Raw genomic sequence first — 19,285 nt, forward strand, 5'->3', positions numbered from 1 at the left:
AGGATACAGACGCCCAGGGTCCAGGACGATGCACACCCAAGTGCAACAATAGCCTGTTGTTTCCAACACTTCCTTGCTGGGACAGTACCTTGAATTCTAAGGAGCTGGCTCATCCCGAGATCCAAAAGAAAAGCTCATTTGTTAGGGTAAACACAGGACGCCACTATAGAAAACAGCGATGCTACCACTTGTACACAAGTTCTTGAAGGTGCCCAGTCAAACAGCCGGTCCTTGACTGTCATCTTCAGAACCTGAATACAATTTGTTACTACTGCAGCACGTACTGCACCGAGCAGCAACTGCAAAATCTGAGTACCAGTTTGGTGTCGTTCCATCCACAGCGGAAGAAGGATCTTCCTGACTGATTTCAACATCAACGTCGCTCAGGAGATCTACAGAGAACTTCAGAGATCTTTGTGTAACTTTTACCACTTTTCCATCAGAGTGCTGAACACCATTTCATTAATTCACCTACAGCACGTATGTCTGCTTTCAACAATTTCTTAATTTCTCTATGTCTGCAAACATCCAGACCAAGTGAGGTGGGTTGAATTTTTTTAATAAAAGGATAGGATACACAAATAAAAATGTGCCACTCCTAATAAAATTTAGTTTAAGATTCAGTTCTTCAATTATCCACATAGACTTAACAAAAACTTCCTAAATACCTGAAGCATTAGCTAAGATTACATAGGAATTGCTGTCATTTGAGGTTACAAGGAAGAGGCAAGACAAGTATCTGTCAGAAAAGGTTTCACTGAAGCTGATTGTGTCTCAAGAGACAGGACAGATGAGAAGACCCTTATAAAAGTCCCTTCCAATCCTATTTCTTACTTTTCTATTACAAAACTCTTTAAAAAGCTTGTTCAAACAATGAAGCACAACTGAAGGATTTTTCATCCTCTGGTGCATCAAGTTACATGGATGCTGACATCTATTCTTCAAGATGCAATTTCCGTTCCTAGTACCCGAAAAGCCATTTTACAAAGCAGCAGCTGATCAGACATTTTGTTACACGAGCTTTTTCCTCACTCTGCAAAATAAAACGGGAGGGAGTTACAGGCAAAGCAGACAACTCCGATAAAAGTAATTCTAAAAAGTAAGTGAAAATGCTCGTGTTCCCCATTTGGTGCAGTCGCACCTATGTGATGACATCCTGGTGAAATCACTGTGAGCATTACATACAGTCTGTATTTATCTTAGAAAGGCAAAGCTGAACTTACACATTTTTCAGCAAAATAAATCCCAAAAGCAAAGCAAGGATGGCCAAGTTCAGCAGAATACCTGATGATGAGTTAACAGAGCCACTGGCCACTGAAAAGAGAATTTTAAAATAAGCCTGAAGGAGTGGATAGAGATTAGTGTTTGCTGTTATTATTCATTAAGTTTTATCAGGCACTGTTTTTTTTTTTCTGTTATCAAAACAGGACTAAGAATAAAGAACTTTACATATCTTTCATGTTTGCAGAGGCAAAAAAATGCATTCTCACCATAACTACATCAGAATAAGAAATGTATTGGTTTACCAACTCCATCAAGTATCCAGCAACACAGATAACCGATTACATATTTATTAAGACATAATTTTGTATGTTCTATTCTCTAAGAGTTTTTCATTAGAAGAAAAAAGAAATAACATTCTTCCACGTATAATACTGGCATAAAAACGTGTTTTAGTTTCATTTTCTTCCATTATAATGCCTTTAAAATGAAGCTGAGAAAAACATTACTGCTTGACAGTCATGTTTACAGTGAAGAAAACTGTATTTTTCATTTGGCTTCATGCCAGCACTGTAGCTCAACTGGTTTGGTAACTCCCACAGAAACCAACAACTAAAGATTAAATACAAACTCTGAGCAGTACATACTCTGAGTCGGTCTTTTGAAGCTGTTTTTCACATTTGCTCCCTAATTGCAACACCACCTATAAAATGGACAAAGCCACCTCTGAATCGTTGGGTTAAAGCCCCGCTCATCAAACGTTGCAGAAGTCACAGGCTCGCCACACAGACCGGGGGATGAGGCACGCATGGGGCAGTTCACTTGGCAAAGCTGAAGCCTATTTGGGGTTAGGACAAGACCTTCACCCAAACGTCTGCCCAGCCAGTGACTGCATATTCTCTCTAATTGCAGGACTTCTTGCCCCTCCTGCTCAGTGTTATTGCAGCCAGGATGTCTATTATAATCCTTGTGTTTGTAAATAATCTGAGATGGAGCAATAGTTGAATAAAAACAAACAATACTGAAAGACACACTGCACATCTACTGGAGGTTAACACCTCCAATATCTGACATGACTTTTGTTGAATAAGTATTTTAGGTGGTCTTGTACGTTGCAATAAAAGTAATGAAAAATAAGGTGAAGCATCTGAAAAGTCATGTAAAGTTGAACTTTAAAAAGGCACACCCAACAGACCTCCTCTGCAGCTCTAACAATAAATTACAGTATAAAATAGGAATAAATAAGCCACAAGCCTGGCCACAAACAGCAATCCCTGTTCCTCTGGAAGCAATAGGCAAAGTTTTACCTGGATTTAATATAAGCAGGCCTATGTCCAACGTGTTCAAAGAAAAGCCTGCAAATTCTACTAAACCTTACGTTGTTCCACATGCTTAGAAGACCTCAACGAGAGCAGCCTGCTAACACCAGCTTGCCTTTTTATCGCCTCAATGCCAGTCCCACCTGCCCAGAAAGGGATGATGCAGGTATTGCTGCACTGGGGGAGGCTGAGATGCCATATTAAAAACAGTTTAACAGAGTCTCAAGCACTGTTAAGACGGTAAGGCAAATTAGTATCTTTCCACCCTTACTACAGCCTCAGTCTTATGATCTAGCAAAAAGATGGGACTTAATAATTTGAAAACAGCTATTGGCAGGAGACTGGGGCGAATTCAGATTTGGCCAGCTGGTTCCTCAGTATTAGCCCTTCATCTGTCAGACTCCTGTCACAAAGCCGAAACAGGGAGGCCTGTGATTTCAGGATCGGGAGTTGTCATGCCACCTGTAAAACACTGGATAGGCTTCTGGTCATCTGCAACACTGAATGCTACTCTAGGTCAAATAACAGGACATTAACTGGACGTGACCCTATTGCAAACTGTTTCCTGAATACAAATTAATGTGAACATCAGCTACAAATCTATGGCATTCCCAATTTTTCAAGGTTAAGTTTGAGTTTTTATGGTAGTTACAAGACAGGTAAGCTACTACACACTTTTTGAAAAAATACCATAGTAAGCTTACACAAGCTACACAAGTTGGGTCTAAAGGAAGCTAATCTCTACTCCCTTTGCCGCCAGGGAATATACACAAATTAAGTTACAGACTCCACACAGCCACACATCCAATAACTATTTTTCATAGGCTCAAAATTAATAATTTTCATCAGTATTATTATTAAAAAATAGGATCCAAAAATGCCAAAGAACAAAACACTGTCAATAGTAGATAAAAGAACCCATAAATATTATGATTTAACTCATCAGTTTTATAACAGAGTAATACCTTGTTTGCAGAACTATATCAGCGTTTGAATTTAGTAAATGAACAGTCTAAAATGCTATGCAAATTCATGCTGGCATCCAGTACTCTAAAGTGAAATCTGAAGTTTAGAAAATTATCCATAGTTCTACGTGGAGTGAATTACAAGTCTTGCAATGATAATCCCCTGGAATCAGATTTTTTTTAAAAAAAAGATGATATTCAAAGCTTGCTTTGCTGCCTATCAAAAACCAATTATTATTTGCATAGAGAAAGACATGATAGAAACGACTAAGAGCTTTATTTATCACATGTAAAGCTCTGCCAGAGCCAGGACCAAACTGATCCTGACCCAACAGATCTTTATTCTATCCATGTCGCAGAACGTATTTGAATCAGTAAGTGATACCAAAAGCACATCATAAGAACATATGCTACCTCTAGCATAAAGCAGAGAACATCAGTGCAAGGGAAGGGGAAACCAAAACGGACAGAGCACGGAACATAGAAAGCGATGGAGGCAAAGGAGAAGAAAAGAAAGCAGCAATTTGAGTAAATATGTGTAAAAGACAAAGGGGAAAAAAGTCATGATAGACACTTCCAACAAGGTATGACTTGGGATTATTTCAAAAGTATGTACAGTACTACCACTGATCTAGGCAGCCTGAGGGTAGACAAAACAAACACACTCCGACCACCTTTAACTGTGCTGGCTCTGTACGCCGTGCCAGTGTACGCTTGCATTTCAAATACTTGAGCTCCTCCATCCAGGTCCCAACCTCCCTGCTTGAGCTCTGCACCTGAGCTACAACCACCACCTCCTTCCCAACCTCAACCACTGTCAGCTCGCTCCCTTCCACCCCACGCCAAATGCTTGAGGGCTTTCCCACACGCCCCTCCTTGCCAAAAGCAGCCTATGGCACCTTGCTGCACCAGAGTCACCAAAGGATCAAGCTGTCAATTCTCCCCTTCAGACAGCCCTAACAGCCTTTGGGTAGACTCTCCTCTGAGCCCTCACCAAGCATACGCACTTTGTCGCTTGCTTCCACTTTTGTATAAATAAAATGCTCCATCAAAATGCCACTTTTTCCTCCTCTGAATCTTTTCATCATCTTTGCCTGGTGTCTTTGCCTCACTTACTTCAGTGAGCTGACATCTGTTCTCATTAGCTATTTTACTGCTACCACAAATAGTGTTTCCCTTCCCCCAAATCTGTTGTATCTTGACATATATGAAAATTTTGAGCTATCTTGGTACAGACATTTTTTCACTTAAATGTCTAGCACAATGGGTATGAGATTTTGCTGAGAAATTTCTAGATAATAATACAGACATTTTATATACACGCACACACACAAATACATGGAATAAAGTGAAAAGCAGTAGCGCAAACAAGATCTCACAGCATCATCCCATTTGCTCTACAAAGTGCATTCAGGCATGCATCCCGTATTCTTCAGGAAACAAAGAAGGGAACAACCAAGACAGGACCCTAAGCCTTCCATAAACCAACTACCCACTTTGGGAAGCAAACCACTGCTTTTCAGGTAGAGCTGCAGTGGATGAAGAAGCTCTAAATGCGACCCCAAGTGTTGTCCCATGTGCAAGAGGAATGGCCAAGAACAAATCTGGGAGACACATGGAGAAGTGGATAAATGACTGATTTGACTGGACAGACCAAGGGGAGGAAGCAACTACTGAAGCAAGGGACAAGTTGTACAGGGACTTAAAAGGAGAGCACAAGACTACTTTATCATGTAAGACACACCACCAAAAGGATGTTGCTCTTGCAAAGCAGTGGCCTTTCAAGGGTGAGATCTGCAGTGGCGCTTGGGATATGCTGAAGAGACCAAGTAGTTTGTCTAAATACACAAAGGAAGACTATAGCTGGTGAGGAAGAAAATAAAGGTCCTGCCTTCACATAGCAAAATAAATTTTAAAATATATTTCTGACAGCTGTGACCCAGAGGAGATAGAAAGTGATAGAAATTGGTATCACTTGCTGTGAGCCTGAGGAATCAGTAGTTTAATTAACAAAGCAATGAAAAATTCCTGATTTCTTATCCTCCACCAGCAGAAGTGAGCTTTTAGTGGAGAATATGCTCAAAGCCAATGACTGAATTCAGTAGAATGCAATGGTAGGCATAACTGAAATAATGACACAGTTTGGCACTGCCAACATCATTCACAACTGCTTACTAATTAATAAGTAACACTTTAATCTGACAGGACTGGACAGCTGAAAGACAAGGAATAAACGTGCATGAAGTCTGATCTGTGGGTATGTCACATTTTATTTGCCTTTGGTCAGACCCTGCAAGGATGCAGGCACATCCATAAAGGTAATTCTTGTTCTTGGTTCACATTCAGTATACCAAAAAGGGAGGTACAGCGCAGGTGACAGAAAGAGCTTCTAATGCACATTGTAACAGACGTAATTGTACACTACTTTCACTGTGTTCATTTAAACATATTTTGGTTCTTTATTCTATTTGGATTTAAACTACTATGAAAACTGACTGTAACCAGGTAAATATTTCCTGCTTATTACTTTCCTTACGTATATGACAATTTCAGAAGTGTTTGCATTTTGTTTTGTTTAGAACAGATTCCAATATACAGTGCAGCACAATGCTGCTCCAGTACAGCATTGTAAAGCACAGAAACAATACATGTGAAACAGTTTATCCTCTTGCTTTGAGCAGGATCAACTATACTTTGCCCAACCCAGTACGTTATTAATCTCCAATAAAGGGAATCCTGCAATATCCCCCATCTTCCTCCAACATCTAACCACTCAAGTTTTCCTCCAACATCTCCAACACAGCACAATTTTTTCTGCAGTAAAGTTGATTTATCTTCATCATTCCCCCAGTTGCCGTAAAGAACAACTTATCATCCCTGTCCCCTCTTTTACACCACTTTTTGTATTGAAAAACTGGTATCATGGCTTTCTTAATATGTTTCTCTTTTCTACACTAAAATAAATTGAGTTTCTTCAACTCTTCCTTACAGATTTATATTTTTTCCTAAGCTTCTTATTATCCTTGTTCTTCCTTGGGCAGTCTCTAGTCAGTATACGCCTTTCTTCAGGCACATGGTATGAATTTTCAGGAAGGAAGATTCAGTTTAGACGTTAAGGAAGCCTTTCTAAATATAAAAGGTCTGTGAAAAACTGGAACAGGTTACCCATGGACACAGAAGAGACTTCCACACTAGAGATGAGACATGTCCATCAGGAAGGACACAGGTACCGGTAACCCTACCAACCAGCACAGGAACGTAGGTGACAACTTCACAAGGTCGCCCCCTTCCCACCACCCTGACCAGCAGTGCTAAAACCAGACACAATCACCAGGCCCACACAGGCTCTGACGAGAACAGAATAATGCCTTATATCAAACAAGGCCTGCCTATTTTTGCAACAATTTTACATTGCCGACTCTAAATTTAACATACAATCATCATTCAACCATGCTTCTTTCTTCACTGCAGTCTCTAAATAGCTGCCCTCAGGTATTTCATTCTTGCACACCTCAACTTGCCCTTCTCAGCATAATCCTCTGCACTTCACTGAAAATACCTCACATCATGTTGGTTTCAGACACTAGAATTGAATGTGCTATGGAATTTTGATCCTGGCCACAGAGGAGAATTTCCAAATCTGTAGATTTAGGTACTTACTCTCTACATTGTTATGCAATTAATTAGTAAAACTGTAGACCTGGAACTGACCCTCACAGCAGGGCCCTACACTTCAGATGCCCTTCCAGTGTGACAGCAAATCACTCACAGCTACTTTTGGAGAATGCTTTCAAGTAATTATGTGCTCACTTAATGAGAAATCTTATCATATGTTAATGAGAATTCTGCATTTCCTTCTGATTATACTTATGGCTAGAGATACTGAGCGGTGAAATACAAACACCTACAGGGAGGTGGCACCTCACGACAGCGCTTGAACACATCTCATGGAACAGACATGGTTCATCTGCAGTGCGCTGGCTTTTGCACACAGGATTCAGGACTGTGGTCCATAGCCACGGAGATCTGCTCGCAGGGATGGCCTTTGTAGCATGGATAAAAGAAGCAGCCTTGCAAAGACAGCACAGAAGCCATCACAGTTGCCTCAGAGAAACTAAGGTGAAAGTCCAGATCAAATCTTGCCTATTTTGAGGTCTGACTCAAGTGATGAAGCTCAGGCTACCTACTTGTCTGGTGAGTGGGACAGTGATGTCCATAGCAATCAAGAAGGGAAGGCACTGGGGAGGGTTTGGGTAAGAGACAGAGAGAATTAATCCCTTTTTTAGCTGTGCCGAGCTTCAGGCTACACATTTGTGAAGAGATAGCGGACAAAAGTGACAAAAGAAAGCTGAGTTCCAAAGTGCATTTTACAGGAATATTTAGGTTGTCAGGGAAAATGTCTAACACATTTGCTTGTTTCTCAGCAATCCTCAAAGTGATAATTAATTGAAAAATAACAGTTTCATCGGGGTACTCCTCCCCGTGTGGGAACAACTTTTACCAAATGCCAATTAGTGGTTTCCTGTTAAAATCAAATCAAGCTGGTTTTGATAAAGCTTTTTAATGAGAAATGGCTGAAGTATGACAATTTCCCCCACATATATTTCACATAAAATCCCAAACTGACACAATACAGTCTCCCAGCTAACATTTTTGGTATATAAAACTCCCTCTTGTACTTCTTCACTAATTTCAAAAGAAATGTATTTACTAAATATTTAAATCATCCAATAAACAAAGCCTTAAAAAAAGCTTACAAAAGAAAATTATAATGTTGATAAAAGCCAATCTTAATCAGTCCTTTTCAGATGCTCCCAAAACTCGTATTTTACTGATTATTTATTCATTCTTCAAATGTATGGCAAATTCAATGATATTATAGCTAAGCATTGTCTACTAAATGCATCAGTTGTTTTGACTGTTCATCCAATAGATTTAAAGACTAGCAGTAAAATACCAACAACGAACGCGAAAAGTAGGTCACCTGTAATTCCAGTATTTGTCGCCCACAACTCTAAGACACCTGCAGCAACCAACATCAGCAGCTTGAACTGCTAGCATTGGAAATAATTTGGTTAAAAACAAAGTTAGGGAAACTTTGGAGAACAGATTTCGAAATCTTCCACTGTACCAGACTGAATGCTCTTGGCTAAGATCACTGGTTTCTGCCTTGTGCCAAGTGACAACCTTCCTCCCAAGACACCCATTCCCATCCAACCTTCTGCAGGCGTTCCTTGTCCAAGTCTTCCCTCTTGCTTTTATTTGGGTTGATACCCAATGCTAAGTCTGTTCCATGATTTATGCGCCCTTCATCCTGATCATAACACCAACCCATCTCGATTGCCCCTGATACAGTCCTGTAGACATTTACTGCATGTGAAACTTCCTCTTCATCTTCCTTCTTCATCCTTACATTGGAGACAGGTACTCAACAAGCTTTTCAGAGTTTTTCAAAAGCATCAATAAGCAAACTCTGCTGTAGCACCTCTCCTCCCATATCTTGAGTGGTCACGCTTCCACTCCATGCTAAAGTGTGCCATGCTTTAAATGCTTCATTTTTGTTCTTGCTCTACTATTACTAAAACTCATCTTAGTAAGTGCTGCACTTCCCTCTGCAGTCTTTGTGGTTACGTTGTAACGCACCACATCCCCACTTGTATTTTTCCCCAACTAATGAAACTTTTGAGATACTTTGTCTCCTCACCTGTATGATTTCCATATCCCCATTTTTATCAACTCAGATTTCTCTCAAGTGACCTTATTTCTAACACATTCAATGCTGCCGGTCTGTCCCTCATCTTCTAGAAACCATCTACCCTGCTTCCCGGAACAGCAATGCTATCTGTGAAATATAAGCTGGCTGTTTATCTTCTGCAGTCATCTCAGATATATTTTTCATCATCGAGCTCATGATTAGTCATTAAAAAAAAAAAAAAAAGAAGAATATAAGCATGTTAATCTCCTGCTTTAATAAATCATCCTGAATGTTAGTGAACACCCCGTATCTGATATTAACCACCTTTCCAGGGAAAATGTAACTCTGCAGTATTACCCTTATGTATGGTCTGAATCATGAAATCGAGCATCTCTTTGCAACTCACAGCATGGCACATTTCTAAATTCTCCTGAAGTTGAAGCAGTTGTGTATGAAATGCCAGTATTGACTAAAATTGATACATGCCTCTCCAAGAGGATGTCTAAATGACATGCCTGAACATGCCTCGTCCATGTGCAGACAGACCCAGAAGCCACACGCGAGTTTCCTCAGCTCTTTCTTTCAAGTATGGCAACTGCATGGTTTTGAGGGCAGGAGAGTTACCCCACATCGGTATCTTCTCTACTGCCTGCTGACAAATCTCCTTGCTGTCCATTCGGGGTGGACTGGTCTTGTGAGGTTCTACAGTCTTCCTCCTCTTGCACCTTCTACAGGGATATTATGCAGGGAAGATGATTTCCATTACTAAAACATTACAGCATTGAGGGAAATGGAAAAACTGATGGCAGAGAACCACAAAAGCATGCAAATCACCAGCACCAATTTGTAGGAAGATGTGCGGTACTGGGTGGCTCAGGAACGCTCCAACCGGTGCCTTCACCTTGCCTTCCTCTTTGTTAAACACCACCTTTCTGCCTGTTGTGTATTTTTAAGGCTTAAATGTGCTCAACATTTCCTTCAAAACCTGCAGTGGATTGTTCTTTCTACTAACATTGAACTCTAAAGTTTGCTTTTTGAGCCAGGTATCCTTGCAGCTTCTCACACTTATTTTAGCAAAACACGGATACTAAAAATGAAAAGGCATGCACTTGGGAACTGGTGGGGAAAAAAAGCAGGAAACAAGATTCAAAACAAAGTACAAGTTACTAAGGTAATTCTGAAGCAAAAGTACATGAGAGAGGACAAGGGGAAAGAACAACAGATTCACGTGCTAAGGCACAATCTGTGATTGCATAAATTTTCTTTGTGACATTACTGGAGTAAACCACAGCTCTAGAGTCAATTTAAAACCTGTGAAGTGCCAAAGTAGCAGACAATCAAAAAAGCAACACAATGTCAGAAGAAAGAGCACGACTTGCATAGTCTTAGCATCATTGCTTCTTCAAGACATACTGTCACACAGAGGACAGAGATACAGAATAGCTTGTTCAATGAAGATCATTGATGTCAAAATCTAAAGTCTTTTTGTACATGGAAGTAACATTTTCACGTTTTTTTGATTTGCACACAAATTATCTAGCTTAACTCCACTTACCTAATATTAATCATAGTCTGGAAGAGACCTGAGACAGTTGTACGATCCATCCTCTTGCTCAGACCAGAGCCAACTGTACCCTCATCACTTCTGACAAATGTTTGTCTTATCTGATCTTTAAGATGCCCAATGACAGACTCCACATCTTCCCCAGACCATCTATTCGAGTGCTTCCCTGGCCTTACAGTAACAGATACTTTTCCATTTCCTCACTTTCAAATTCCTTGCTGCTCGTCACTTCCTGTCCTGCTTTTCACAGACATGGAAAGCAGATAATCCCCTTTTTCTCTTTACCAATGCTTGTGGCTAAAGCAACACTTGTTGCCCCCTCTTCAACTTTCCCTCTGGCCTTTTTTTTGGACTAAACAATACCAAGTAATTCCATCTGCCCCCGCCAGTCAAGTTTTAAGGAGTGCTGATCACTCTCATTGCTCTGCTCTAGGCTCTTCCAAATTGGTCCACAGCATCCATGCAGGCAACTAACAAGGGTTTTAGCAAAACCCACCGTTCAGCATAGTGAGCCCACCATACTTTGGCCAAGGTTGTGTCAGGCTTGGCAAGTTAAATCTTACGCCCTCTTACGCAGGTGGAAACTCTCTGAAGCAATGGTTCAGTGGAAGCTAAAAGGACAAGTTCCTCTTGCTCCTACAGCTTCTTGCAGTGATGGGGAAGTGAGTAATGGAAACGCACCACCACAGACCACAGGGGGAGGTTTCAGAAGGGCTCTGGTGATAACTAGAAGCGGTGGAAAGAGGAACAGGAGACACAGGCATGTCTTCATAGCAGGGACTACACTTTTACTGTGGGGAAGAGTAAAAAGGATATGGACTTAGAGCACTGTGGAAGGAAGCATGATAATTTGGTGATTCAGGAAAAAACAAAACATCACCAAGAGCTGCGTGTAACGAATTTCGGAAATGCTGAAGCACTCTGGTCTGCTCCAGCACGAGACAAAGCAACGAACAGAGGTGTTACAGGCTTGCTTGCTTGCTTTTTATGCATCTGTATGAGCAACAGAGATAAACAGCAATTAATTTTGGGATCATCAGGAAAATAGTTTGTTAAATTTAAAGGCCCTACAAGACAGAAGTGGTGTACCAGGACACAGGGGAAAAAGGGGAGTCAGCCTTGGTCCTGGGGAGTCAAGAGGCCACAAACATCATCTACCCTGGGAGCATCCTCGAGGTGAAAGCTAGAGCCCTGACAACAGACAGAAAAGCTTAAAAGCTCACAGGCCCTGCACAGGGGATCCACGCAAGCCAGTCAGGGAATGCCTGGCAGAAGGGCATCTGAGCAAGAGCCATGGCTGTGCTTCAGGCACGTCACCTAACAACAGCACAAAGGTGGGAGGCCTCTTTGCACCTCTTCTGGGAGGACCTAAACTTTCCTCTCAGAAAGCTGTGATCGCCTCCTCTCCATTTTGTGTTTTGAACCAAAGCAAGGTGCCACATAACGAATACGAACCGCTCAGGAAAGAGCAACCTCTGAGCCTGTACAGCAAGTGCTGTATTACTGCTGAAATCAGACAAAACCCCACAGAGCCTGCACGCACGGTGCCCGCCACGTGACATGAGGCAGGCTGGGACACGTACTCCCAGCAGGAGCCCAGAGAAGTTGCAGCTCCTTTGCAAGGCTGGCAACCAAGGGTGTTACGCCATGAATAGTACGATGGAGCGTCCAGCAGATAAAGCAGGGAAGTCTGGAGTTCAGCAGACCTGTGCCAAAAGCCTGAAAGGCTGTTCCTGGAGGAAAGACAAACGTTGCTGGCAACTGGGCACTCATCAGAAGGCAGAGCTGAAACCAACAAAACTTGAAAAAACAAAGGAGGACTGAGAACATGAACCTGATTAGGGGTTTGATCGAGGATTGCTGGATGCAAGCTGTGTGCTTTCGGACGACTGCAGTGCGTCTTCCTGAGCTGCCTTCACATATAAAATATAATCACCAGCAAAATGCGACGTACAAGGACATGCTTTCATTACTATTTTTTTTAATCGATGCCTGAGAGACTACTCTGATGTTACCAGCCCTCTTCAAAATTCTGCCTTTTTAATCATCATTCCTAAACAGTCTCTTAACAGTTGTGGCAAGTGACTGTTCTGATAGTTATCTACAATATTCTTGAGGCTGGTTCAAGCTGAAAAGTTAGAAGGTCACATTGAGAGCAGGGCAAGAGCAGTACCTTGTAACATGGAGGAAGACGGACACAAAAGTAGGAAAGTGAACAAAAGTTCACTGCTGAACAAATTGGTTCCTGCAAGAAACAGCAGGACTCACTTTTCTTTTTTTTTTTTTTTTTTAATATATATTCATGAGGTGCGGGGTGGTGGTGCAGCAACAGCAGCGCCTTGAGGACAACTGACCCTTACTCAGGTGGAAGGATGTCCTCCTCTGAAAAGCCACCAACACGGGCTTTACGCAGCAACACAAATTTCCCTGCCAGTCCCTCTTATGGGTACAACCATGAGACCTAACATAATCACAGCACAAGGTAGCACAGTTGCAGGCTACGTCTCAAGGTTACATTACTCGCTTGGGCTCAACACACTCTACATGCAAATAAAAGCAGGTAAATCAGCGCTTCACTTCTCTGCTAAGAGGAAGCACAGGTTTTAACACAATCTCATAACTTGATGGATTTCTAACACAAATGTTTGCTGAAATCGTCACACCTAGAAAAATATGAATGTTCTTTGAAACGATACTAGTGATAACCTAGACATTGGTAGGTACCACAACCCAGCTAAAATGCGAGATTAATTGACAACCTGAGGCTTTGCTTCACAAAGCCCACAAATAACTTTAATGTATTGCTGTATATTGGTAGAAGTCTCTTTGAAGAACTGAATGTTCAGGCTGAAAAAAAAAATTGACTAGATTCCCTCTGAAGAAAATGCTACATAATAAATCCAAATAAAATGCAGTTAAAGTTAATGGGCATTTCAAAATACTTTGCAGTTAAAGTTTAAATGAAAAATAAAAGTTAACCATACACATACCCAAAATTGCTTTACTTTCTTACACACAGGGTTTTTTTCCTTTCAGATTTATAAAATCTTGGTTAGTAAAATGTTGGTAGAAATTTTTAAAGAAAACCAAGATCACACATTTTTGCTGTATTGAAGTTTTTCTTAGGTTTTAGTTTTCTAATACTTGGGGGTTTTTTTCTCTTCCTTTTCTCCCTATTGCTTTATTTTTCTCAAAAAGATAGGAACAATGATAGTATAAACCACATAAGCTGCAGTAACTGAAAATAATACCACCGTTTTAAATCCCTACTAGTATGAGTTATTAAACAGAAAATGGGAAGCTGGGCAAAAAGGTGAAGTACTGTATCTTATTACCTATTCTCTCATTTAATCTATTTTTCAGATTATTGAAATATTTTAATGTATAAAAAATAAGGATATCTGCAAGTGAAGACTACAAATCACATACAGCATCTTGTGCATGAAGTGCCTTACATATGTAAATGTATGCAAACCCAAGACTCAAATTTCACAGGCAGCCTCTGCAGACAGAGCGATGAACTATGTAATTTGCAAGGTGAAATCCATTTTATTTCCCTTCAATACCCAAAGGGTACTTCAGCAAGCTGCTTCTCACTGTTGTGGGAGGCCAGTACCGGTAACTCTCAGCGGTTGTTTTATATGGGAGCCGAGGCAGGCACGGATTGCAGTCCTACATGGTCTAACACTTTTTTGTTCCCTAAGCACGTATGGCACATCCGCATGGCAGAAAAGGGATCTTCTCTGATGGCGCAGCAGAAGCAGGAGGGATGGCTGCTCACATCGGAGGGGCAAGGACCAACCTGCCGACGGAAGTGGGGGTGGTGGGTGGGAGTCACCTCACTTCCCACCGTCTCAAACATTTCCCTTTTCCAGGCTTCGGCACAGAGCACAGCACACAGCAGGAGCGAAACCGGGAGGCTCCGTGCCACCCTGGTTGCAATGCAGCGTCCCAGGCGCTGCTGCGAGCCACCGGCTGACTTGCTGGATGCAGCTGGTGGTGGCCGTAAGAAACCATGCTGAGCACCAGTCTGGGACTGGGGGGGTCTCTCCCCATGATACGCCCCCCCACACCCCCCAGTACTGCTGTGGGGACAGACGTGACTAAGGAACAGCAGCATGAGGTGGGAGTCAAATGGAAATGTCTCGTGCGGAAGTGAGAGACTCGACAAATCTGATCACAGCGTATGCTGGAAGAAACTTCACAATTCACGAAGTCATTCTGGTCCGTAATTAACTGAAAATTAATTACAGAATCTTGAAAAGAGCATAAACCAAAAATGGGCCAGCATACCTTCATAGTGCAGTTGCTCACTCTGAATCTCTTCCAATAATTAAGTCTAGCATATGGCATGAGTTAAAAAAAACAAAAAAAAACCCAAAAAAACCCCCACAACAAAAAACCCCCCCAAAACAACAAACAAACTACGATTCCCAAAAAAGTTTTGGAGTCCTACTTGCCGAAGGGGTATGTCTGTCTGCAGTGCACACACATACTTTCTAGAAATGAGGAGGATGAATTAACGTGATATTTGGCAACTTCAGCTTTGCAGAAATTACAGGTTGCAGATGCTTCTTATAAAATCAAAACAAAAATTGAGCAAAGAACATAATTAGGTAAATTATTTGCTGACTGGATGAATAATTTTCTAGAGATTATTAGAGGATATAAGAGCTTGGAAAACGCTCCAAGTTTTCAACAAACAAAAGGAGGAGGTAAACAATAAAACTGCCAAATTAATTTACTTGAGCATTCATGAGAAGGTGTATTTTGTATCACTGAATTACACATATTTTTTAAAAGGTGCTTAAAGCATGGCATGCTGCCACCCATCAAAACATTGTTTTTTTTAGAAAAAGAAAGTTAGCACGCTGGGAAGTAGAAGATATGCCATCAAAACAAACCTGTAACACTTTGACACAGTAAACAAAAGCAAGAACATTTTACAAATGTTGAGAAAGAATATAACCAAAAGAAAAGCAAAAAAAAAATCAGTAGATTAATCGGAGATTGTACAAAAATGTGCTGTAGGAAACATGGAAACTCGCTGTCTGATTTCCAGTTTTCCACTAGAGATTAGTATCTCCAGCAACAGTAGGAAGACAATCACAAACTTTCAAATTACAAAATTTGCTTTATAACCCCCCTACTGCAGTAACTGGGAGTGGCTGGGGTCTTTCACTCCCGTCTATAGACGGGGAGAGCTGGAAAGGAGAGTGAAGTTCTTTTTCAGCCCATGGGAGACAGGACCTTGTTCCCTAAGGCAGCATTTCTTCTAGATCATCTAGAGGGGTTTTGGTTTTTTGTTTTTTAAAATGAGGGGATATATACAAGTGGAAAAGAAATGTGCATGGCTTCAGGAACTTGCACACATTTCAGCCCTGAGCTATGCTTATGAACCTTTTGCATACCGCCTTACTCTGTTTCTCATGAACCAAACACATCTCTGATATAGTTTGGGTTTTGTGTTTACCTTTGCTTCCATTTGGAGGGTGAGAGCTTAAATTAGATCTAGTGCACAAAGAGCACAGCACTGTGCAGTGTGACTCAGCTGTAGAGAGTACTATGCTGCAAATAGGACTTAAACTAAATTGCACTTATAAATTAATTTTCCTCCAGCTCCTTACCGATCACACCGCCTAACAAAATACTTGCACGTTTTGCCTAGAAGTCCAAATCAGAAACAGGTAAAAGTCCGTTTTTATTGGAGTAACGTACATTCTTGGCAAAAATAGGCTGACCGCATGGAATTATAAACTAAGGTCTATCTTCATAATAATATGAACATAGTCTATTTGAGCTAATTATGAAAAAATATTATTTAATACCAAATCTTGGAAATTTATATGAAGATAAAATTACTATTTTCAAACACGCATTAATATCTTTTCTTGCCATTTCCACCTTCTCTTTTGTGATGATCTCCACCATATCAGAAACCCCCTTCCACAGCACACACAAGTTCCCAAAATTAAGTCTGAGACGCTGTGTTACTCCTCTGTAGATGCCCATGCAAAGCTCACCACTGGGGAAGAAGGATGGCCTAAGCACCAAATGGCCTTAAGCTACCAACATTTCCTACCAGACCTGGGCTGGCTCTAAGGCTGAAAGGCTCGTTAGCATAATCTGGCTGGTTTTGGGCTGCCGGCACTTTTCCTCTCGCTAGGAATCCTCCCCTCCCCTCGAACCTGACCTTCCTCTCCTGGACCACGTAGAAGGCACTGTATTGCACTGACATCCAGAGCTGTTCCCCCACTGCCTCATTCATGGCAGTGATGGAAGGACTTTTTAATGCCATTTTAGCTCCTTTATAAAGCATAAAGGAATCAAATCAGGAATGAGAATTTAACCTTAGTTTCTCTACGTGAAGAAAATGACCAAAACAGCTACACTGCAAAGCTCAACCGCATGCCAGCTGTACACTGCAGAGGCAGACTTGGCCTTCTAGGTCATTAAATGCAGATCGCTAATTACAATTTCCAGCAGATTACTAAGCTCCAACACAAGGGCAGATTTTTCAATGCATTCCTTATTTACAGCATTCCAGCCAATATAAAAAAAAAAACGCAAAACTAAAACCCAAGCAACCCCCTCAAGTAAAGTTTGCTCCCTCCCTTGTTTTTTTGCAGATGACGCTGTATGAACACGTCCTTCAAAACACACCAGGAAATCACCGTGATGAACTCATGGCGTTGCAGACGAAGTGTCATGTGTTAGCTGTTTCAAAAGGTTATTCAGTCAGACAGCAGCCCTGTATTTTGCTGGAGCGCTAAGCACACACGCCTGTCCGGGATGGCAGGCTTGCAGGAGCTATGCTGGTGTTGTGCGGGGCATGGCAGCGAAGGATGCCTGGCACCAGCTGCTGGTGGGCTCCAGCAAAATTTCCAGCACTCCATGGAGCCGGGCTTCCTGCTCCACAGGCATTTTCAGCACCTTTTTTTCAGGAAGAAGGAGCTACTACCATGGAGCTCCCATTTCATCAAAAAAAGGTGCCGTTCTGCTTCCCTTGCTAGGTTCAGTAGTGCAGATCAAAATCAAGGGAAAGTCGTCAGCCTCCAGGTTGCCACAATCTGGCCCCGTTTTCCTTCAGGAAGCAGAAACAAAGGGCCTGGGTGCAATGCAGCATCTCAAAATTAGGAAAGGGGCCGAAAGAGGTCTTAATGGGGCTACTGTCCCCAAAAAAGTAAGGAGCTTGTGTATTGCTGCCAGGGGACAATACAGAAAAAGAAGCCTGGGAGGTAGAAAAAAGTACCAGGCAGCAGGCAGGAACCAGGATTTGGCATATAACCTCTAAAAGACAACCAGCTAAATCTGTCTGTAGAACGAAACCAAGCTACTAGGAGAGTAAGTCCAGGAGGATAAAAAGCAAATTGTGAGATAGGAAATTATTTGGAGGAATTAATGCGACCGTGTTATAATTTTCTGCAACAGTGGAAACACTCTAAGGGAAGGGTCACTCTGTGCATCAGGGAAAGGACCTGCAGCAGTATCCAAACCCCTGTTCACAGACAACATAATAAACCTAAGAGTGGTGGGAAAAAGTGATTTGTAATACAATTTTCTCAGGTGATGACTTGAAACAAGATGCGCACTGAAGCACAGCCAGAATTGTGTAGATATTGCAACTGAAGAATTAAAACAACGGAAAAAAACTATTATAAGTTTTGTTATCGTACTGCTTTCAAAATACTTTTGATAATTTTTAAGAAAAGGTTCTGTCTTTTTCTTGTTGGTATATGAATGATGGAGTGAAATCATCAGAATTATTGCATATTCAAATGGTCACAGAAATAAATAGATATAAATGTTGAATAAGCAACAAAAAAAGTTGAGAGGTTTCACTATGTGTGAATTTGCTTTTATGATGGTGTAAAATGTTTTTTTGGTATTCAAGAAAATGCTCATCACCAAAAAAAAAGCATGCAATACTTGAAACCTTAACACTTTTAGCTGTATGAGATCCCACTAAAATTACTGTCATCATAAAACACCCACTTTTCTTTTTTCTGAGCCATAAAATACATATCTCCAAAACCCGATTTAGAATGACAGTAGAGTTTATTAGCTATCAAGCACTTCTTCAGCACAATTCCACCTTAAACTTTTTGAGATTATGCAGCTGCCAGAACTATAAAAAGGCTGCACATTTCCAATGTTTTTGCCTAATCAAATTAAGAGACGAAACTATTAATATTCTGCTTACCTCCTAAATTCATTCCAGCTTGCAGACATTTCTGTAATCGACAGGCTGGGCAGTTCTTCCTTCGAATCTTATCAATTATGCAGTCATTCCTTCCCGCACACAGGTAATTGTGCTGTCCTGAATGAACCAAAACCAAAACGCATTATTAGAGGATGCATTTACATAATTCCAATTTGCTCTTCTCTGTTGCTTTGCAGTCATTTTGAGCTTCTTATTAATGCAGACATTCCCAATCCCATTCTTTAGCCTTCCCAATCATCCTGGTGACTTGTCATGGGCCTTACTATGAGCATCTTTTCCCTGTAATTTGGGAAAGAG

At 41.2% G+C, this 19,285-nt stretch overlaps 1 protein-coding gene across 2 annotated transcripts in view; it reads right to left on the reverse strand.

The window, feature by feature from the left end:
• NR3C2 (nuclear receptor subfamily 3 group C member 2) overlaps window positions 1-19,285 on the reverse strand; it is a 208,062-nt gene that overhangs the window by 36,687 nt on the left and 152,090 nt on the right. For both annotated transcript variants that reach the window (XM_009643645.2, XM_009643646.2), the window contains exon 3: window positions 18,968-19,084. In XM_009643645.2, coding sequence (XP_009641940.1) covers window positions 18,968-19,084 — 117 coding nt within the window. The remainder of the gene's footprint in view (window positions 1-18,967; window positions 19,085-19,285) is intronic.

Source organism: Egretta garzetta, unplaced genomic scaffold, assembly GCF_000687185.1.
Source record: "Egretta garzetta isolate BGI_Z169 unplaced genomic scaffold, ASM68718v1 scaffold258, whole genome shotgun sequence".
Classification (NCBI taxonomy): domain Eukaryota; kingdom Metazoa; phylum Chordata; class Aves; order Pelecaniformes; family Ardeidae; genus Egretta; species Egretta garzetta.